At 40.4% G+C, this 24632-nt stretch overlaps 1 protein-coding gene across 2 annotated transcripts in view; it reads right to left on the bottom strand.

Annotated features, from left to right (window-relative positions):
* The window catches only part of NRP2 (neuropilin 2), a 204391-nt gene that overhangs the window by 79187 nt on the left and 100572 nt on the right, over positions 1-24632 (bottom strand). For both annotated transcript variants that reach the window (XM_089670967.1, XM_089670973.1), the window contains exon 7: positions 20901-21056. In XM_089670967.1, the coding sequence (XP_089527093.1) occupies positions 20901-21056 (156 nt within the window). The remainder of the gene's footprint in view (positions 1-20900; positions 21057-24632) is intronic.

Here is a 24632-nt window from a genome sequence, read left to right as displayed (position 1 = left end):
TCTTTAATTCTAAAATTACTAGAACAACAAGCAAGTACATCAGTCACACATCAACCATACTGTGTTAAAACTGTGGCTGATGACATCCTATTCTGTCTGGACTAGACTCATCTAATGTTACTCCATCATTTCAGGTAGATATATAACAAATCCAGAGCTTAATATCGCAACTATAAAAGAGAAATGTGAAGCCCAGTCTTTGTAAGCATAGAGATGAAGACAGAGAAGCAAATAAGATAAATGAACAGCACATTAAAGACTTAATTACACTTGTACTATTCAAATGTTGTGCCTACAAATTGCCTTCTCTTCTTACCTCTTACATTTTTCATTGTAAAAAGCCTCTGAGCGGTTTCTTCCAGGTTCCTAATTCTGCAGCATACATCATTTCTTAATGCAGCTGGCAGTCATTTTCCAGGTGAAAACTGCAGGTGCTAGTCACCATGAGCTAATGTTTTCTACATTCCTTCCAGCTATGCCTATTTGTACAGGCACTCTTCCCCTTTCTTTACAATCACATCCCTGTGCCCTTCTTTCTTCCTGTCTTTCTGAATAAACTACCACATTAGCTCCCAAAGGGACTATTATTACATTTCTTGCAACTGAAAAACCCTGTGTGTTACTGTTATTAACTTATAATAATAGGGCTTTGTGAAGATAGCGAGCGCGCCTAATAAGATTGTGTCACAAATACTAGTTCAAAAGAAAAGTCTATCTTTCTGATCATGTTTCATGTTACACTCGTATTTAGGGTGTACCATGAAACATGTCCACAACCTGCAGCACCCCGGACCCAAACTGCTACCCCCTTGCACCCCCTTACAGAATGCAGGAGTTTTTCCCCTCTGCAAGTTCCTGTAATTTTGTGAATTTGGAATCTGCGAATGAAATAAACTGCCATCTATGACCAGGGCACAGGAGCTTGTAGTTCTTAATTGAGCACAAGTGTGGTGAGGTCACAGCACTTCAAGTCTTTTGGTGCTTCCTGCAGATCTGTAACTGAAGGTCTGTACCTTGGTATGGACCTAAGGATGGAGAAATAGGCTGAAGGAGCCAGACCATTGAACCCATGATCCTCTGGTCATGGCTACAATGCTTTGCAGACTCTATTGCAAATGAATTATAAATGTAATTTTTTTAATAATCAACATGGGTGTATTTAATATTTTTTGCAAAATGTGGAATTAGCCTTTTAAGTTTAAGTCAAGACATCAGAATATATGTATAGTTCAGAGGAGAAATCTGTGACACATGCTTTAATTACCTTCAGCTAGTAAAATACACTAAACAATAGGATACAACCTAATATGGGCAGTACTAATATGGGCAGCACAGTGGCTAAGTGGTTAACACTTCAAACTAGCAGCACTAGGGTGGTTGGTTTAAATCCCAACCATGGCACTACCTGCCTGGAGTTTGCATGTTCTTCATTTGTCTGCATGGGTTTCCTTCCACTCCAAAGACATGCTGATAGGTTTGTAGACTCCTGTCTAAATTGGCTGTAGTACGAACATTAGAGACTTTAGATGGTAAGCTCCTTGAGGGCAGGGGCTGATGTAAATGTACAATATAATGTATATACACTATATAGCCAAAAGCATCGGGACTCCCCTCAATATCATTGGATTGCTTTTCAGAGGTTGGGATTGGCCCCTTAGTTCCAGTGAAGGGAACTCTTAAGGCGTTAGCATACCAAGACATTTTGGACAATTTCATGCTCCCAACTTTGTGGGAACAGTTTGGGGATGGCCCCTTCCTATTCCAACATGACTGCGCACCAGTGCACAAAGCAAGGTCCATAAAGGCATGGAAGGGCGAGTTTGGGGTGGAGGAACTTGACTGACCTGCACAGAGTCTTGACCTCAACCCAATAGAACACCTTTGGGATGAATTAGAGTGGAGACTGCGAGCCAGGTCTTCTCATCTGATATCAGTGCCTGACCTCACAAATGCACTTCTGAAAGAATGGTCAAACATTCCCATAGACACACTCCTAAACATTGTGGACAGCCTTCCCAGAAGAGTTGAAGCTGTTATAGCTGCAAAGGGTAGGCCAACTCAATATTGAACCCTACGGACTAAGACTGGGGTGCCATTAAAGTTCATGTGCGTATAAAGGCAGGCATCCTAATACTTTTGGCAATATATTGTATATATGTGCTTGCTTTAGTGAGGGTGCCCAGGAGTCTGAGACTGCTGATCTGACCACCATTACCTCAAACCTGACTGGCAGGCCTGCCCCCAATCTTGCCTATTAAGTACCACTATTCCCAGTGCATGATGGGAATTGTAGTTTCTCCAAGCAGGCAGCAGAGTAGATGTGACGTATCCGTTCTATTGATACCTCCTTCAGGTACCCAGCCATATATGCATTACTTCAGTGGAAGTGTTGAGGTCACACTGTTTAAAAGGTAATTTTCTTCTGTAGATTTTTATTCTGTATAAAAATAATTGGGGCAAATTTGGTTGTATCTCGGAGTTCTAAACCACTGGCTGAGCACAAGAATGAAAATGAGGAGCTTTGGCTTTACTCTGACTTCCCTGCAGGAAAACTTGCGCAGAATGAGGGCTGGATGCGGAAAAGACGCAGAACACAATGGTGATTCCATCTTTTTTTATGCACCCATGAAAGAACCTTTTTTATAATTAAAGCCATATTTCCCCTTTTTCATTAAAAGATCTTTTTCAGACAGTGTGGGAAATCTGTTAGTATCACCAGACAGCTATAATTATATAGTTAAAACACCATTAAGTTTGAAAAGCAACAAAATGTTTCAAATTCCCACTCTTTTATTTGAAATATGCTGAGGCCTTACGAACAAAGCACACTTGAAGGACACAGTTATGCTGGGTCTTTAACTTGTGCCATCTGTGCATTTGAACTGCACCTGTAGGCCCTTTGTAGGATTAACTGCCCCCTCCTTCCATAAATACATATAGAGAGTGAGTGAGGGAGAAAGTGCTTCAGAAGTCTGTGTACTAACAGGATTAGGATTTGAAGACTTCATCTGAGCGGAATTTAAGGATTGTAGTGGAAGAGAATTACAGAAAAGAAATGACTTCAGCTGGAAGGGCTGAGAAAAATAAAATGGGTATTTAACCAGCAATCCCACCTGCATGAAAAAGCGCTCAGTTCTAATTTATTACATAGTGTCATTTTAATGACAGAGCTAGCCAATCGCTCAGATTTTGTGTGCATGCATGTGTGTTACTAAATCAAAGTCTGCGCTGAATTATAAACAGGGCTGAAAATCTGAAATGAGTTTCTCATATCACTAGGCAATTTCACAAATTATCAACTTCAAGCCTGGGTCTGAATGCTTTAACAGACATTTAGCTTGATCGTATCACATAAATACCTGTGAAATCATCTTGTATTATGTTTATGAGGTCTGGTATATTTAAGTATTCGGTACATTGATTACTTAGGCTTTTTAACAGATTTTGCAGATACCTTAAACTTAATACAATAAATTTAGACAAGTGTTTATACCTGTGCCAGCAGTTATACAGATCTTTTCTTGATTTACTACTCTTAGGACATAATCAAAGATACTAGTAATGCCTTATCTTAGAACAAATTTCATATGAATTCATGCTTGATGAAGATTTCGTAATGCTGGAATTACCATGGAAACATTTATTTTCTACAAGCGGATACATTTCTGCATAAGGCAATACACACTTACGGTTACCTTGTTTTACTATGAGTAATATACTGGGAATGGCCATAAAAATAACTTCCCTGTTATCTTTATATGAAACTGACCTAAAGTAAAAACATGATGACTGAAACATGAAGGCTTACATCTTTCTGAAAATGCTAGTTGCCTGCTCGCTATCCTGACCACAGGCTAATTGCCGTACTGCGGGAATTAGACAAAATCTATCCTCGCAATGGGGCCTACCCCCCACTGCAAGGGTCAACTGCTTATTAAGTCTAGGGGTGCAGGAATAAGAAGTAATAGTTACCTTACTTCTTGCTCCGGTAACACTCTCTCCATCTGTGGGACTGCTCCCAGAAAGCCTCCTCTCTAAGGCACTTCTGGCCAAAGTCACACATCTGCCTCCTCCGCATACAAGACAAGGGTTATAGTCCTGCAATAAATGTGAAGATGCCAGGGGGCCACCCATAACCTGGAGCACCGGAGGGAGAAGAGGAGAGCACTGGAGGGTGGGTGTAAGGTAAGTAATGCAGCCTCTGCAGCTTGCCTTACACCTAGCGAACATTTAACCCTTGCACTGAGGGGGGCTCCACTACAAGTGTAGATTTGGTCTAATTCCTGGAATTGGGCTCTAAATTTGTCTAAAACCTGGAGTTGGGCTTTAAATACTTTGAAGTACCTGAAACAAGTATGCAGATCAGCAGGATCAAAAAAAAGTAAGATGCCCATATTGGATCTATGTTCTGATCAGCATTCACGCATTTTGATTGGAAAAATTCAGTAGTGGCAGCTTCCATGTTTTACTCGTGACAGGTTTACTTTAAAAATCTGATAAGATATGCTTATTTGTTATAACGCATTTCATTATACCAAAGACAGATAGACGTATATGAGTGCCAATTTCCACTGGTTGCTATGGGTTATCACTGGTCATCAGCGTACTTTAAGCTGCCTATTGAATGATACCTCCAATATCTATCGCCCGCCATGTAAGTAATGCTTGTTAAGCTGACAGTTGGGTTTTCCATGACATGCCACTAATTCCACCACAAATCTAGCCACCATTCTAGGCAACATTCTCCTGGCTGTGATAAACATTTTCACTATTCACTACAAATTTCACTGGAGTATTGTTCACCCTTGTCAGGGCAGAAATATTCAAGAAATATTTCAATTCATCTCTATGTGTGTGTTAGTAAAAAAAAAGTGTCTGTTTTTTTCTAAATACCCTTTAAAGTATATGACTAGCTGAGCACATAATAATGTTGATGGAATTACAAAGCACATACCAAATTTGAATAAAACATTCCACGCTTTCTATTTCAGGATGCCATGTGATTTATCCCATGACATGACACAATCATGCAAAAAAAAAAAAAAAGTCTTGCCCAGTATTTGAGAAAAATATGGTAAGTGATGTATTTGTCCTGAATTCTACAAGAATATGGGCATATTTGCCCAAAAATTATCCCTAGCAGCAGATAACCTGTTCTGAGGCTCCTCTATTACTATCTGCAAGTACAGCCTTGAGAACTCATTAGGCAGGCTTCCCCTCGCTATCCTTTTGTATTTAGTATGCTGTATTAGTGCCGTTGACAGCAGGAAGGGAATTCATGTCTGGTTTTTGCATTCTGCATTAGGCATCTCTGCTTTGCCATATTTCACACAAGCAAGAGAGGTATTAGAGAGGTATTTTCAGGTGATTTGACCCTTGACTTAACAAAAATCCTAAAAAAAGAAATATAATAGAAGTTTACATAAACACACGTATATGCACACATTTGCTTCTAATATTCCAGTAATACAGAACTTTCATTCAAGGTTTGATGGCTATAACAGCTAGAGAACAAGGCTCTACGCTTAATTACATTCTTCACTTCACTGCCTATTACAGCCTTTCCCAGCAGACCAATCAATACATGTGAGCACTACTGTTTTTGTGAAGTGTGACTCTTAAAGAACTTCTTCATTAACACGTGCCTGGCACTTCCTATGTTACTTGTGTGACTTGTTATACCAAGCTTGGAAAGTTGAGGCAATGGAAAGCTGTCAGAAAGATTAACATATTAAGCAAAGGTCATTACTAAATAAGGAAGAAATATTATGCAGAAAGGTAACTACAAATCTTTAGTACGGCTCAGCCTTGCACAATGTTTGCATTTTGTGAAGGTTTATTTGACACTTCAATTAAAAAAAAAAAAAAAGACACAGAGAAAACCTTACCATAATCTAAAAATGGTCTTATAACCAAAAAAGGAGTAAATGGCTTTGAAAGAAATAGAGGAGCCAGAAAAAAAGGTGATTGCAAAGGAAGATGAAAAATGTTATTATTATTATTATTATTATTATACAGTATTTATATAGCGCCAACAGTTTGCTCAGCGCTGTACATTACAATGGGAGACAGTATATGAGACAGTACAGTAACAATACAATTCGATACATGAGGGGTTCGAGGGCCCTGCGCCTTGGAGCTTACATATTACACAAGGGAGTTAAATTGGCCATAGACAGATCGAAATTCGGCTGGTTCGGCAGGTACCAGATGAAATTTGATCAGTGTGTGGCTGTCCCTGTATGACATCATGTACACAAAAACAACATTGTCTCTTTAGTACATTATACGGTTTCTCCCATCTCTTCTCTCACTTCTTTTTTTGGTGGATACCTTGGATTTTTCACCTCATTTTCCTCTTTTGGTCACTTAGAAGAACAACACCCCATAAACTCTAAACGCCTAAATAGGCTTTCGCAAAAAATAAAAAACATATCAGTATTATCCACCTGGTTTGCAGGTGGCCACATAATAGTAAACTACTTTATCGCTGATACATTTTGTTATTTATGTACAGTTGTTGATACCCAGAATCACACCATTCCAACACTGGATATTACATTGTTGCACTACGCGCACCCCTTATGTTAATGTGCATTTTATTTTTTCCACAGAAGGAGCCAAAATACTGTATTTTCCTTTATCGCATATCTTCGTTCATTGTGAAGCATTGTAAAGTGCTGTTACATACTTTAAACAACAGTTTCCATTTTTGACTAGCGTGTACTTTGCACTGTGGCTGCATTAACCACTTTCAGTCTGGACACTTTTACCCCCTTCCTGTCCAGGCCAATTTTCAGCTTTCAGCGCTATCACATTTTGAATGACAATTGCGCGGTCATGCAACACTGTACCCATATGAATTTTTTAGCATTTTTTTGAGACAGATAAAGCTTTATTTTGGTGGTATTTATTCACTACTGTGATTTTTATTTTTTTTGCTTTGTAAATGAAAAAGTCCAAAACTTTTGAAAAAAAGTGTTTTTCTTATATAATTTTGCAAATAAATAGTATTTCATCATAAATCTTGGCCACAATTTATTCTGTTATCTTTTTAGTAAAAAAAAAATAACCCAAATTACTTTATAACCAAACATTATAATTTTTAAACATTTTTTTTACCATGGTGATACTGCACTACTTGTGGAGGATGTTTTTTTGTTTGTTTTTTTTCTACACTGATTGCTTTTACACCCATAAAGGCTGTAAAAGCAATCATTTCTCCTTCTCTCTAGCTGCATTCTTGCAGTCATTGAGTACTACTGTGTGAGCTGTGATTGGTCACAGCTTGTCACATGGTACAAGGCTGCTGTGAATAGCCTTGTACCATGAGACCTCTGTGATCATTCACAGATTTCACATGTAGTAAGCAACGATGTCACAAGTGACATCTTGCTCACTACTCTGCATGTGATCACTGATTGGCCAATCAGTGATCACATAATCGGGACCTCACACAGAGGTCCCTTTCGATGATCGGTGTTCCACAGTGTGCAGAGGACAAAGCAGGCACCGGATCGTGGTGCTGCGCACTCCCAGGGAGTGCGCACAAGCAGGTTGTAGGGAGGCCATTTATAAACGGCCACCCGACCCTGCACTGCCACCATCCGGCCGTTTATATACAATGGCCGGCGGGAAGTGGTTAAGCAATGCAGGCCAATTCAACCCAACACAAGTGGTGAATGGGCCCTCTGTTTCCTCTTGTACCAAATTGTATTGTACCTTCTACCTTCATTTTGTAAAGCGCTGCGCAAACTGTTGGCCCTATATAAATCCTGTATAATAATAATAATTCTCCCCAGACTGTAGTAAAATTTGATGGGGTCCTATCTGTTCTCAACTCCAAATCTGAAAAAAAGTTTTGATTAGAGACACACTTTAAAGAGAACTGGTCATTACTGAAGTGCGGTCACAGGTGAAGAGAGATAGAGCATGGAGTTGAAAGAAATAGGAAAGTCATAGGATAGCTGGCAGTTAATATTACTGAAACCTTTGTGACATTGACAAGGCTTTGGAAGGGAGGCATATCGTAGAGATGTTACAAGTCACAATTTATCTGCACCCCAATACTTCCAACATACACCTCTTTAGGGGAAGATTCAATTTCATGGCTGCATAAACAATTTTTATTGCTTTACTGAGCTGTCCCTCAAATCAATGATTGATACCCATGTTAATTATCAATTATTAAGTGCTTATTTAAAGGATTGAGTACCAATACATTTATCAATTTGCTGACTCCTGAGGTCATACATATTGGAAGGATTTTCATTTTTTTTCTCCTTGGGGACATATTTGCACTTTTTCTATTTCTCTCTGCTAGTAAAGTACATTTAAGCTCTGATTTCTTGTTCCAGCTGGCAAATGGCCCACCCATCAGGCGGCAGGGAGTAATTCAGAGATGCCTTTAATGGCCTGACACATATATAGACTTGTATACATTTATTTAAATGCCAGCCTCTTTTGTGGCGCTGAGTCAAGATGCGGCAGATATGACAAATCTACTTGGCATGCTGGCCTAGATCATGATACTGCAGTGATCCGCCATGATGCTATACTAAAAGGTTCCTTGCATTAAATAATCCTTTCTATGCCGCTTCTATTTATGTCTAAAATACTTAAACTGACAATGCAGTTTTTGAATCTGAGTCACAAAGAATTAACTTCTTTAAAGGGGAAATATCTGAAAAACAATCTACCTTTTTGTCATACTTTACAGTGAATGGTTGTAACGGAACACTTATAAATAATGTGTTTTATCTTCCTAACACACAATACTATGGTTAATCATGAATTGTACATGTATTGTGCAGATTACAGACAATCAGCACCACATTTATAATTGTATCCACAATATTGTTAATGTCTACAAATTAAGTAAAGCCAAGTAAGGATACCTAGTAAAGTAAACCTATCAGTAATTTTGGAAGTTTGCATAAATACATTAGAGACATTTAAAGTGTTACTAAACCCACGACCCTGTATTCACTATATCTGGTCTCTCACAGTACACAGAACATGGAAATGAAATTATTTTAGTAAATATAAGCTGCTAAATATCTTCTCATCAGCAGTATATGACTTCTATCAGTGTCCAACAGAGCACTGGTTAAAGCTTGTAGGAGGAGTTTTCTTTCTCCCCTGATTGTCCTATAAAGCTGCATAACCCCTGAACAACGTTGATTGGCCCTGTGCTGATCACATGCACTCTCCCAAGAGAAAAAAAAACTCTCTAGCAATACACACCAAACTGAGCATGTGCAGCTTGCCCCCAAGGTTCTGTTCTATCAGCAGATGGAATGGGGACAATAGAAGGAGGTGAGGATCAGAGAAGACAGAATCAAAAACTTATTTTTTTACACACTGCAGATGATTAACCCCTTAAATTCCACAGGGAGTATACCAAGCATGCTTTACTGCATACACAGACTGTTGTGGGTTTAGTAACACTTTAACAATATGCAGCAACTGTATAGTTTTAGAAAATCTGCCTTTTATCATTAAATATCAGTCACTGAGCTCCAGGCAAGTGACTGTGTCTAGGCTGAGAGGTGTAATCTGTAAGAATATCATCTGCTGCAGGCACTCTCCTCTCTCCCTGGGGTTACTCTGATTCTACCTATAACTTTGTAGCAAGTCAAAAGATGAGATGCATCTGCAGGAAGCTGATCTGTGTGGGACAGCATATGTAGACACAGATCAGAACATAATTCTGGTGCCAGGATTTACATAATTGTGACATCTAGGGAAAGGAATGACACTTGAAGCATGCAGGAGGAAAGGCTCTCTTCCCGTGGTCCTCAGAGATACAGGTGCTGGCGTCTTGTCTCACTCATCCAGTGGTAACAATACTAGATATCGGGGACGTCACTCTCCCAACCCAAGCTGTAAGTAAAGTTGTTGGAAGGCCTCAGGGGCATTGTTTTCAGAATAGAGCTGGCTGAGGCCACCCAACACCTGGGTTGGGAGAGTGGAGTCTCCAATGAAATACTAATACTGTTACATCTAGGGAAAGGCTTTTATTTAGAAAGCAGATGCTGACTCTGGATATTGCATGAAAAAAAATGGTGTCTCCTTCTAGGGACAAAGGAGATGTCAGGGTACGTACAATGATCTTTTTTAGAGGAAATACATTACTGCAAGTGTTACTCTTACCTAATATTTAGTACCGTATTTGCCAGCGTATAAAGCGACTGGGTGTATAAGATGACCCCCTAATTTTCCAGTCAAAACAGATTTTGGGCTATACTCGCCCACCGTATAAGACTACCCCCCTTCCAAAGCAAGACCATTTAAAAATATCAGATTTGAATAAACATCAGATTTGATTAACTATACACCCACTAATCTGTCAGCCCGCAGGATGTGTGGTAATACTATATATACCGTAGCTTCAGCTACATACAGTATCTATACAGTATACCGCGCTGAACCAAGCTCGCTCAAAACGAACGTCCCTAATCAGTCAGCCCGCTGGATGTGTGGTAATAGTGTATGTACAGTAGAATCGGCTACATACAGTATATATACAGTATACCGCGCTGAACCAAACTCGCTCAAAACGAACGTCCCTAATCTGTCAGCCCGCTGGATTTGCAGTAATACTGTATGTACGGTAGCTTTGACTACATACAGTATATATAGAGTATACTGCGCTGAACCAAGCTCGCTCAAAACGAACGTCCCTAATCTGTCAGCCCGCTGGATGTGTGGTAATACTGTATGTACAGTAGCTTTGACTACATACAGTATATATAGAGCATACTGCGCTGAACCAAGCTCGCTCAAAACGAACGTCCCTAATCTGTCAGCCCGCTGGATGTGTGGTAATACTGTATGTACAGTAGCTTCGGCTACATACAGTATATATACAGTATACCACGCTGAAACAAGCTCGCTCAAAATGAACGTCCCTAATCTGTCAGCTCGCTGGATGTGCAGTAATACTGTATATACGGTAGCTTCGGCTACATACAGTATATATACAGTATACAGCACTGAGCAGGGGCGGACTGACCATTTGAGCACTCAGGCACTGCCCGAGGGCCCAGGGTCAGTAGGGGGCCCCATGAAATGCCCCTGGTACTTTTTATAGGCTTTTTTGGGTGTGCTTTGAGTGTGGGCAAGGACACCGGGGCCCCATGATCCCCTATTGCCCGGGGGCCCCATGAGTTGTCAGTCCGCCCCTGGCGCTGAGCCAAGCTGGCTCCAAATGAACGTCCCTAATCTGTCAGCCTGCTGGATGTGCGGTAATACTGCATGTACGTTAGCTTCGACTACATACAGTATACCGCACTGAGCCAATCACGGCGAGCGATGTATTGTATTAATGAATACAGAACCTGCCCGGATTGGCTGAGTCAGAGAGGTGGGCTGATGATGTCACAACCTCAGCCAATCCGAACAGGCACTGTATTCATTAATAGAATACATCGCTCACCGTGATTGGCTCAGCGCGATATACTGTATGTAGCCGAAACTACCATACATACAGTATTACCGCATATCCAGCAGGCTGACAGATTAGGGATGTTTGTTTTGAGCCAGCTTGGCCCAAATGAACTAAAGGTTCACAGTGTATACCCCGCGTATAAGACAACTCCCGATTTTTGGGAAATGTTTTTAAGTATAAAAATATAACTTATACGCCGGAAAATACGGTATGTATGCATGTAGTATGAAACATATATCTTATAATAGGACCAATTCAAGTACCCCATAGTCTACAATTTGCAAGGATGAATGTATGAAAGCTGGATTTAGACCGTGATCCTTTCTTCTGCAACAGTGGCAATCAGGAACCATTTTTGGATGAGCGCTGAAGCCAACACAATATAGTTCTGTAACAACCAATTGGGTTTTAGCTTACGCTATTAATTTACTGTTGAAAAATAAACTACAAAGTTCAGTTGGTTGCTGTAGAGGACACGTCATCGTCTCCTTTATACAACATACTTTTTCAATTCGAATGAATGTCAGACTTGCTACTTGCTAGACTTGCTACTTGCTAATAAATGTCAGATAGGCTACAAAACATCTTCAACATTACAGAACAAGTTCAGTTGAATATGACTAACTACTACTAAATATATCATGATCTGGATAAATGGGAACCTTCACAGACATAACAGTAAAAGCTTGTAGTAGAAGTTATTCCCTGTTTAAAAGAGACACAGCCATGTTATCATAGTTCTTAGTGTAGTAGGATGTTTTCATGTTGAAATTGCCTGAAGTTCATTGTGTGTCACGTGTGGGGCAGGAAATGGGGTGTTGTGACCCTGATCCACTACCTCATTCCTCCTGAATGTTTGTATTCTACTGCTGGTACAAAAACACGAGTTAACCATCCCATGGGATTGCGCTGCACACACAGAACATACTACATTTCCTTCCAAAAGCTACAGATGGTAGTAGCAGACGGAAGACTTAATACATCTCTGCCAAGTGTGATTGCTATAACAGATCCTATTTCCCTGACAGGCTGCATCACTTTTACTTTGTACTGATCACCCTTGTAAATTTATTGGATATATTATGGATCAATGATGGAGATCCATAAATTGCAATATTTTGCCATGTTTATCAAATCTGACCACATTCAGCCATCTGCTCACTGCATGATACATTTTCACTTTGAAACTGCAGTTAGGAATTCTTTGATGAAGGAAGGATAACACTTTGCAAACTGGGCTTGGAAGATTCTAATTGAGGACTGCTGAAATTCAATAATTCATTCAAACTTGTCTTGGTGAACATACCTTCTATATGGTGTGTTCCAGAAGCAGTGATAATTTATGCAGCAGAAGTTTGTGGTCTCGCTATGCAATAGTGAATTCCCCTAGCCTTTGCAGCTCAGCAAACTACAGTTTAAAGTGTACCTGTTGTACATTATTTTTTAGCTAAAGCCTACAGCAGGCACATCTGGGTGTCTTCTTGATGCATCTGATCAACTGCAACCTAGAAAACAATGGTGCAGGTACCAAGCAGATTCCTTGTCACTGTGTCAGGGATCCAGGTATGACCAGAAATGTGTGGACTGACACAGGGAAGTAGCAGGCTTCAGGAACACAGGCGTAGTCAGGCTGGAGAGGTGGAATGGTCAGGCGGGCCGTAAGGTACTGTCAGGCACCGCCCGGCGGGATCTCCAGTGACCCACAGAACAGGATTCTCCAGGGCGCGGAGTCTAAGCCCCAGTCTGCCTTTTCACCAGAGCCCCTGATGGTGGGGGTGGACTTGGCACAGGACTGAGACCAGGTCGCGGCCCCTGAGTGCACCCAACTGTGGTAGCGGGGTGTGCTGAAGGTATGTACTGTGGGAAAGCCTGATGTGAAGGAGCTGGCAGGTTTGGACAGTAGTGACTGGATCCGTGTGGGATGGATGGATCATCTTGGTAGCGTCAGGCGTAGTCAGGCAGGCCAGGTCAGCAACGTGTGGGCAGCGAGGTACCGGAGGAGCAGGCAGAGAATAGTCAGGGTCACAAGCCGGGTTCAGTAACTCACGGGCAGCGTGGTACAGAGGATCAGGCAGAAGGATGGTCAGGCAAGCCAGGGGTTCAACAGGAGACGGTCAGCAGAGGTCAGGATCAAAGCAGGGTCAGCAGATAGGCAGGAACACAGGATACCAGGTACAGGGGCTCATGGGAAACATACACCAAGGCACTGATCACAGGCCTGGTCATTCCTTAAATACACCTCCTGCAATCAGCCCCAGGTGTTGGCTGACTGCAGGAGTGAGCTTCTGGCTGCTGAGAGCACCCGCTGGTCAGCCCTGGTACTGCAGCCCACACGGCAGGTGAGTCCCACCACCAGTGCTGAGTCCATTCCTGACACACTGGCTCCTGTCCTGCTCCCTCCCAATGGTGGACCAATAGGCGGATGCCTGTGTCAGGTACAGGATCACCAGTGACTAGGAGGCTGGTTGCTACATGCACTGTGTTAAAAGGCTATCAGTGTTAAAAGAGATAGATTGTAAGCTCTAACGAGCAGGGCCCTCTGTTTCCTCTTGTACCAAATTATTTTGTAACAGTAATGTCTACCTTCATTTTGTACAGCACTGCGCAAACTGTTGGCACTATATAAATCATGTATAATATTAATAAAAAGGGCATTAAACAGGGGATCAAATTTGGAGAGCAGAGACATGGAGGTGACTGACTGTCATCGTATATAAGAATTTAAATAAAAAGAATACAGTATCTATCTAACATAAGAGAAGCCTGTGGGCATCATTGCTAATCTCCCCAGAAAATTCCAGAAGCTATTCTCCTGGCAAGTATTCTGATACTTTGGCTTTAGTTCTTTGAGCCAATGATCTAGAAAAATGGTAACAAATTTAGACATTTCTCTGACTTTCATGTTCTGCATGCTTGTTCTGTGTCTAAAGCAGGCCATACACATTACACTTTGCAGGGATGAACAAGAGACTCTCCCATCCTCGCTAAACAGCAAGGATGGACAAAAGTGCAGCGAGGGCTACTGTATTCTCTATGGGGCTCCTTCAAAAAAAAAAAATCTATTGAAAAATCGATTGAAAAATCAACTTTTGTTGAGACATAAGGCGCTGACAGGGCCACCTAAAGAACGAATTTCAGAGGATTCAGCAAGAATGCATGTATGGCTAACTGAAGACTCAGAAGTACTGAAGGTGGGAATAACCAGGCAGTTCTCATTTTCAGAAGAAGTCGAGAAATGGCAGCACCAACTTTTTACTCAAAACAGATGTTATACTTGATGTTATACTTGATGTTGAGACATATGCAGAATGCCATTGTTCACTTACTTATGAACTTCTAGGGCTCTGCCTGTCTCTGGTCTTAATACATTGTAAACATCTGACCCAGAATAAGTATAAGGCCTATAACACCAGAACACAAGGATAAAAAATCATTCTTAAATCACTGCCATCTGACAGTCTGAAAAAATATATAGTACTTACTATGCTATTTTTTAATTTCGCTTATTCTATCTCTGCTCTCAAGCACTTTTGTAATATAGGCCTAAACCTAGAGGTGTCAAGGATTATACGCTACTCTCTACTATCATCGGCAAGGTAATTTCAGTGGAAAGTTCGCTTTTTATTCATTTATGATGAAATTTCAAGAATATTGGGCACTGTGACAGAGTTAGCCAAGTTTATGAGTATGGTGGAGACTCTTCGAATGGGGTTCTTCCAGAATCTAAAGCTGTAAATTCTAACTACTATTGGGAAGAAACGGCCTAATTGTCCACTCAGTAAACCTCATGGCTATAGGAATATTCTTGCTACAGACTACATAAGACAATTCTAGTGTAAAATAATAACATGCCTACTTACCACACATCTCAAAAAAAAAAGAAAGAACATGTATGTTAGCCACAATTGTGATTTGTATAAGATCTCCTGGTAGGGAAATTGGTTGCAGGAGTCATGTTCTAAGCTTTAGGCCTCACTAGTTCCTGAATAGCATCTTCATGTGGTTTCTTGATTGTTTTCACAGCATGTGGATGGATAGAGCATACATTCTCCATAAATTCCATCTGAAGAGACATAACTATGGGAAAACATTTTCCCTTTGACTTGCTGTCAAAAAGAGTACAGCCCTTCAAAAACAGGTCTCCTTTGCTTTGCTGACAAGTGCCAGAAACCCTTGCTGTAGAGTTGCCTGTTAGCCAGCGTTTTTCACAGCCAGAAAGATTGGTGACACACTGCACGACAAATAGTTTTATTTCAAGTCAATTGGAAACAGCTGCCCTAAATATCATTTCATTGAGGAATTCGAGTGTGATGAAACATTGCAATAAATGAGTCAGCAGCAGAAATATGGTGGCCGGCTAGACTGTCAGTGTTACACATCAAGTCTTTATTGGTTTAACAGAATGTCCACGTGGGTGGACAGACTCGGCTGAGATATCCAAACTTCATGCCATGCAGCTAGCACTGTCCACAGGGACCTAGTTACGTTCATGTGCTTGTGCTCAGTCTGTCAGCATCGCTGCACTTGGTGGTAACATCTTACTGTCTTCACATTATTTACCTCTAGAGACTGCACACATATGATGATTTTTTTTAAACGCCAAAACCTCACAAAGACAGTTTTAATATTACATCTAAATGCTAACCCAAACACCTCATCCTGCACTACAGAAAAGAACTAACAGTGCATGTAAACTGGTTCATTGTGTATTATAAAAAGAGCAAACATAATCTAAACTTCAATCAGTGATGCATCCACATAGACACTCTTTTTGGCTTTCTAGAAGTGATTGAAAATCAGGCATGAGAAACAATGTAAATGTTAGTATCCTCTTAAACTCTGCTGTTGCATATTGTCAAACCCAGCAATACATAACAACTTGGCTATGTCTCCTGTTAACTAACTCTTGTTCTTTTTGTGATGAAAGCTTATGGCTAGCAGTTTTTAAATTGGAGGTACTGCGAGGTCATGCGAGGGATGTTGTTAGGACAATTCTACACTTTCAAAATATATGATTGTTTTTGTACTATCATAGGTACAGTGCCATATGTACAGTCAGGTCCATAAATATTGGGACATCGTCACAATTCTAACATTTTTGGCTCTATACACCACCACAATGGATTTGAAATGAAAAGAACAAGATGTGCTTTAACTGCAGACTGTCAGCTTTAATTTGAGGGTATTTACATCCAAATCAGATGAATGGTGTAGGAATTACAACAGTTTGCATAAGGGACCAAAAGTAATGGGACAGAATAATAATCATAAATCAAACTTTCACTTTTTAATACTTGGTTGCAAATCCTTTGCAGTCAATTACAGCCTGAAGTCTGGAACGCATAGACATCACCAGACGCTGGGTTTCATCCCTGGTGATGCTCTGCCAGGCCTCTACTGCAACTGTCTTCAGTTCCTGCTTGTTCTTGGGGCATTTTCCCTTCAGTTTTGTCTTCAGCAAGTGAAATGCATGCTCAATCGGATTCAGGTCAGGTGATTGACTTGGCCATTGCATACCATTCCACTTCTTTCCCTTAAACTCTTTGGTTGCTTTTGCAGTATGCTTTGGGTCATTGTCCATCTGCACTGTGAAGCGGCATCCAATGAGTTCTGAAGCATGTGGCTGAATATGAGCAGATAATATTGCCTGAAACACTTCAGAATTCATCCTGCTGCTTTTGTCAGCAGTCACATCATCAATAAATACAAGAGAACCAGTTCCATTGGCAGCCATACATGCCCACGCCATGACACTACCACCACCATGCTTCACTGATGAGGTGGTATGCTTAGGATCATGAGCAGTTCCATTCCCTCTCCATACTCTTCTCTTCCCATCACTCTGGTACAAGTTGATCTTGGTCTCATCTGTCCATAGGATGTTGTTCCAGAACTGTGAAGGCTTTTTTACATGTCGTTTGGCAAACTCTAATCTGGCCTTCCTGTTTTTGAGGCTCACCAATGGTTTACATCTTGTGGTGAACCCTCTGTATTCACTCTGGTGAAGTCTTCTCTTGATTGTTGACTTTGACACACATACACCTACCTCCTGGAGAGTGTTCTTGATCTGGCCAACTGTTGTGAAGGGTGTTTTCTTCACCAGGGAAAGAATTCTTTGGTCATCCACCACAGTTGTTTTCCGTGGTCTTCCAGGTCTTTTGGTGTTGCTGAGCTCACCGGTGCGTTCCTTCTTTTTAAGAATGTTCCAAACAGTTGTTTCGGCCACACCTAATGTTTTTACTATCTCTCTGATGGGTTTGTTTTGTTTTTTCAGCCCAATGATGGCTTGCTTCACTGATAGTGACAGCTCTTTGGATCTCATCTTGAGAGTTGACAGCAACAGATTCCAAATGCAAATAGCACACTTGAAATGAACTCTGGACCTTTTATCTGCTCATTGTAATTAGGATAATGAGGGAATAACACACACCTGGCCATGGAACAGCTGAGAAGCCAATTGTCCCATTACTTTTGGTCCCTTAACAAGTGGGAGGCACATATGCACACTCTTGTAATTCCTACACCGTTCACCTGATTTGGATGTAAATACCCTCAAATTAAAGCTGACAGCCTGCAGTTAAAGCACATCTTGTTCATTTAATTTCATTGTGGTGGTGTATGGAGCCATAAATTTTAGAATTGTGTCGATGTCCCAATATTTATGGACCTGACTGTATGTTTCTGTTTTGTGACTCTTTTTAAATGGCCACAGTCATGAGGTGTTGTGTGAATTGTCAGAGGTTTAGTTGAGCCAAGTTGGTTGCTACTTCCCAATTTTTCCTGGGGTAACAGAGGTGCAAAAGAACCTTGTACCTGTCATCATTAGCTGTTGCAGTAAGATGGTGACCCCACTTAAAGCTTCCAGCCTGTGTTGAAGGACATATGGGATGAAATCAGCATAGCAAGGGTTCTGTATATCAGTGGACGTTCTCTAAAAGAGAAGTACAGCCGAAGCTTGCTTGGCTGTGCTTCTCCTGTGAATCACAGGAGGGTAATCTGTTCTGCACTCCTGTAACCTGTTGTCAGTTGACATCATAGAGCCAGTTCAGGCTGGGGAAAGATATTGATCATAAGGTCAGAATCCACCCAGGTGCTTGTACCTGGTTCAGCCCTTCAGCGATCCACTGAGAGCCTGAACCAGCCACTCCCGCCCCATCAACAGCCCAGCTCTCCATTGAGTGCGGGGCATAGCAAACATCAGTGATCTTTGATTGCTCAGTTCTCAGTCTTATAGACATCGAGGGGCCGATGCAGCATCGGACAAATGCTGCATCCACCTAGGTAGGTATGATTTCTAAAAAAAATAAAAAAAGCATACCTCTTTTTTAGCAGGTATAACAGACTGTAAAGCTGGTGCTCTAACTTGTTATCTCTTGAGGGAAAGGCTACACAAATGTTATCTTACAAAACTGAAGAAATAAAACTACAAGAATACAGTGGCAGTGCTGATTTTAAAGAGATTGCCACTTAGCATTTATCCTGGGTTCAAATACACAATATCCTGGCAGTTTTATAACCTGCAGTTTAGCAGACAGGTACATTTATATCCTTCTCACTTTATGCAAGTTTGCTAACAACTATAAAGCACTGTTTGCTTGAAAATGCAGTTTTCATTGTAATTTTGCTGTTTAGAGAACAGTTCACTGATTTTTGCAAGCAGTAATATAGCCCTGCTGTGTCATACTTCAATAATGGAACAATATCATTTTTTTCTCAAAATCCTTTACACTTCATAATCACAGTGTGCACCTAATAATGTCTCTAAAAGGCTAGTTTTCAACTTCAATAAATGTAACTGGCTGTATCCTAAACATCATCCTTACTGAGAACTAAAGAGCTCATGAGCCTTCAATACAGCACCCTAAAATGCAATTATAAATGCAGATGGAGTTTATTAGGAACCTCACTCACATTATATTAAAAATGAAAACAATGATTGTATGAGCTTAAAATATCCCATTAGCCAGGCCATGAAAAAGTTTCTTAGAAGTTATGTTTCCTATGTGTCGAATGTAAGATACTTTAATGCAGTATCAAGAATATTGTATCCTATTGTAAGAAAAGTAATTAAGGCTGGCCACAGACTTAAAAGGCCGTGCAAGCATGTTCTAAAGCAGTACAACGCACAAACATCAATTTGTAGGGGAAGGGTGAAGCAGACAGTGGGAGTGGCTTATTAGCAGGCTTTCTAAGCTGTCTGATGTATTGTTCAACTTGAATGGCATAATAGAACAGTCATCCAGGGGACTCATAGACATGAAGTAACTGTCCAATCTGCCTGGCCTTGGCCATGTACATGCCATCTCATATCTATGGGAAGTGTAAAGCTGAACTCTGGGAATTAAAGAAAAATAACCCTACTTTAATAAGTAATGGAACAAGCCTGTTCTTTGGTCTGGCAGGCTTCCAGCACTCAGTCACCTCTTCTCCCTAAACTCAAGTTGTTGGTGGGCCCTTGCAGTCCTCACATACAATGCAAGACTACCGCTTCTTCATTGTTTGTGATGACCTCAGAGGGCACCAAATGGAAGGAGTGCCCTAGAGAAGAGGCTTCAGGGGACCAGTCATACAGCATTAAGAAAACCTGCATGGGACAAGGAATATGTATTACAACTTATTCCTCCACATCTAGACTTAACAAGCATTAAACTTCTTGTAGAGCAAGGAGGTCCCAATGCAAAGGTATTTTTTTCTGGTGCCCGGAGTGCGGCTTTAAAGACCTGCATTATGGAGGCTCTGTCCAAAAAAGGCAAGAAGGGATGAGGGACTAGTCACCAGTATTACCTGTGGTCTCCCTGCAGGTGATCTTCTTTCCATTACAAACCTACCATGCCTTGTTCCACGCTGTTTACTGTGTGAAATTGGCCATATTGGTAGAGGTGGAAGCAACATGAGAGGTGGAAGAAACACAGATCCACAGAATGAATAGAGCAGAAGCAAGGGAAATACTTGCTATGCAACTTCTCCTCCAGCAAACAACAGTGAACAGAACTATCGTGACATCACCAAATCTCACTTTAAATCTCATGAAACTAGCAGTCAGAGGAAACAAAATAAAAAGCTATGATGCTGTATGTATAGCCGTGCCTAAACACAATCACATGCCAGGAAATGATCTACTATTTTGTAGGACAATTCAAAATAGATTAATGTATTGCCTGGACATCATTAACAGTTCTAGAAGTTCCCTATAAGATATCACTTCTTTAAGTTGTGAGTTCAATCAACGTTTACTAATGGGAGTGTTGCCATAAGGGAAGAAGTCTTACTTGACTGCTATCTAATAAATATAGACATATTTTATTCTCAGAAATAATGCTGCATGAAATGTGCACAGTTTTTTGTTTCAGTTACATCCTACTATAAATGTTGCTTGTTATCATCTTTTCTTCACGGTTAGTATTCTAAAATAACTCTGAAACAATTAGCTGCTGAAATGTTGTCTCACCTTGTGGTTTTTGCCATGACGAAACATCATCCAGTCCTCACCATTGGTGCTAACTTCCAGCTTGTATGATTTGACATAATAGGTAGTCTGTGTTTCTTTTGAGACAGCACCTTGGGTTGCCACAGCTGTCAGCAGAGTCAAGGAGCGGAGATCAATCTGTAGGTATATTAATGATAACAATATACTTAGTATTTTGGAGCTGCACACAGTTTTCTAGTAAAAGTCTGACAGCTTAACTCCCAGACGAGACCCATCCAAGCTGTTTGCTCTAACAATTGCATCTTTCTACAGTGTGTAGCAATCTCTGTTTAGAACCGTACGTGGCTTAGCAGTGCAGCATGACACTAGGTATTAGGCTTTGGGCAGTGTTATCTGGAAGTTGAACTAAGGATAAAAAATGCTCACATTGAGATCACCGATACAAAGACTGACAGCATGCACATGTTTCTAAACATACTGAATAATGGAACACCGGTGAGAGAAAACAGGACATTCTTTGCCGTCTCCAGTTCATTTTCCATCATTAGTTTTTGTAAAGAAATTGTATGTTCTGGTAAGGTATGCTACACAGGGCGTATGAACATTCCATCCTAAACAATCAGACTGAACAAGTATTTATCTAGCTAGCACTGCACAAATCCTCTGTCTGAAGGTAGTCTGGCATGGATATTGCATGTAGAGAGAAATACATGCTTAATCAGGAGATTCACCCAGCCATTTTGTAATACACCTGTCTTGGCAATAAGAACTAATCTTTTTACAATCAACATACATAAAGAGGTGGTTGTAACATTGGATTTGTCATATTGAGTTTGGCTCTTTATTCCATACAGATCAATGGCCTGTCTGGTAGTAGCCCCCTCTACCCATGTCATAGCTAACACAGCAGCCATTTTTTCTATAAAAATACTATTATTTGCCTGTACCCTTTACCTATTTTAATATTTTATTCACTCCTATATTACACATTAAATGAAATGCTCAGGTAGTTAGAATTACATTAGCAAGTTTTAAGACTTAGCCAATCTGTTCTCTTCCGATGTTTTACCATCCTAGGTTTTATAGATAATTAACCATATCTCTCATTGTCCCATTTAACTGTTCTATACTAAAAGCTATAGTGACACAGCAATAATCTGCCACAGCAAAGGAAAGATGTATTTCCATCACCATCTACCCCCAAACCAAAAGTTGGCTCCTGTAACTGTATCTGTGAAAATTAGAAGCAGTTAACATGTTCTGCATATGACTTTAAAAAATGACTGGAGGTTTTTAAAGGAGTTATCATTGCTGATGATGTGATGCAAGAGGCAGCCTATGCAGTCCTAAAGTTATTCTCAAATGAAAAAAAAAAATCCAATGCAGTAATGCCTAAGACACTTTGCATTTTGCTTGGTGGCTTCTTTTTCCTGCCAGATTACTAATGTGGAATAAATTATCTCAGTATTTGGCAGCTGGACGCAGCCCTGCTGAGACAATGTGCCTTCCCCTTGGAACCATAGGTGGGACTATGAAATGCCTTTACATTTATAGCTTGACCTTCATAACATAGGAGGTGGAAGGGTTGGCAGATGGCAGTAGATATTACACCATAGGTTTTATTTTCATTGATGAAAGTGTTAAATCCCCTCCCTGCTGCTATTCAGGAAACTGTCTTAGCTAAAGGTTACAGTGCTACTCTGTGTATCAGTCACGGTAATGGCAGAGACATACAGAATGTAACTGTAATGTCGCAGTCATTGACAACGCTAAATTAACCAATTACCCATCCTTAACACACTTTTTGCATTTGATTCGTTCTCTGTGATTATTTAACCATATACTTATTATTCAAAAAGGACATTTACAGCAAAAATATAATGGCTTGGTATCATATTTTTTAAGTGGACAACTTTCCTCTTAACACACAACCAGCTGTATAAAGCTCATTGTCCAAATGTAGAAGTGGGTATGGTTGGACAACACAGTAAAATTGACTATGATGGGAGTGTATCTTAAAAATAGTCATTTCAGAGATGATCAATAACAGTAAGTGACAGCTAACTTTCTCAAATACAATTCTGCATATATTTTTTAGTTTTTCAGAGAACAAAAAGTTATTTTTGTGTGTGTGTCTTTATCCTGTAGCCTTGGGTTTGGTAATCTTGAATGTGTTATTATTTAGCTCACACTGTACCCTAGGCTGGCTCATAAGCAGTTATACTTTTCTTCTGTACACTAAATCTCAGTTATACTTGGCTCACATCCTAAGGGAGCTGACTGGTGACGGGGTGATTTAAAACGCTGCAGCCTGTTTCTGCAGAGGATCAATTCATTACGGCACTCCCACCAGCCTTAGCATTATGCCTCCTGACTAACAATTAATCCTGAGCATGGTGCAGTGAGATCCACTTAAGAGGGCTACCTTCCCAATGCATAGCAAAAGCTTCCAAACTGCTGTCTTATAAGGCATTCAAATGAGCCTTTGACAGAAGCCATTCGTAATACATCAATATACCTGATTTAAACCAGTTCGCTAGACACTGCAGCATAAGCTTTTTTCCTCATCTATTGGCATCACTTCACAAATGATTCGTACAGCAGCATTGCAGGTGTGGGATACAGTCTCCTAACACAGTGAAATATTATCTACATTTACAGACAAGGCTGTGTCTTGGCTTATAGCAGATGGATACATCAAGATATTATAATATAATAATAGAATCTAAAAATCCGTCCTGCAAGAGTATAGGTTTGCGTGGTAGTAGTAGAGTCCCTAAACTTGCAAGCATGTCAATGTCTTTCCTATTCATACACAATAATACAATTACAGCCCAGTTGTGGAAAAAAATAAACATGGGGTCATGTTTTGAAAAATGTTCAATTGCATGTAAAGTAATGTTACCTAGAATAGCCAAGGTTTATCATCAAAACAGCCTAACTATTGCAGTATATTATTGTATCTATGCTGGCATTCCAATAATTCCAGGAATGGATACTTTTATATAGCTATATTGGTCCAGCTTGGACCAATGTAACTATGCATAAACCATACCTGTGGGATCCCTCTAGAAGCTGGAAATCACTGTAGTAAGCGCTGCTACTCTAGTGGTCTCCACTAACTTCTGGGTCTTGTGTTGAACGGCTGTCCTGCTGCAGTGTGGACAACAGAGATTGGCTGATGGACACAGGCTCCATTTAGAGAATGCTTTGCATTTTCTCAATGAATGGAAAGCAGTTTCAGATTGGATCAGGTGGACAGCGTGACATCACTTGCCCGCCTATCCTCCTTGTGCAATCAGATAACACTTTACATTTTCTTTAAAATGCAAAGCAATCTCTAAATGGAACCCATGCAAGCAGCCACAGGACCCAGAACCAAGTGGAAATCAGTGGAGTAGCAGTGCCTACAGCTATTTCCAACATCTAGAGGGATCTCCCAAGTATCGGGTATGCTTAGTTCCATTGGTCCAAGCTGGACCAATGTAACTATGTAAAAATATCCATACCTGGAATTCTTCTCTAAAGGTTACAAGGCAACTCTTTATTGGTTGGATGAGCCAGTACATACAAACAGAAGAATGCTATACATTTGGTGTCCCTCTACCAAATATTATACATTATATTCTGTCTGACAGATTAGGCTATTCAGTAACAGTGTGGTGATTTACGTTTTCTATTTTAACAAATAGTGCTGTGATATGGTTTGGCAGAATGAGAATGCTAGGAGGAATACAACACCAAATATCACAA

Source organism: Staurois parvus, unplaced genomic scaffold (genome assembly GCF_062004578.1).
Source record: "Staurois parvus isolate SC_StPar_1 unplaced genomic scaffold, SC_StPar_1.0 ptg000011l, whole genome shotgun sequence".
Lineage (NCBI taxonomy): Eukaryota > Metazoa > Chordata > Amphibia > Anura > Ranidae > Staurois > Staurois parvus.
Note: the sequence above shows the minus strand (reverse complement) of the source record. Positions and strands in the feature narration are given on the sequence as shown.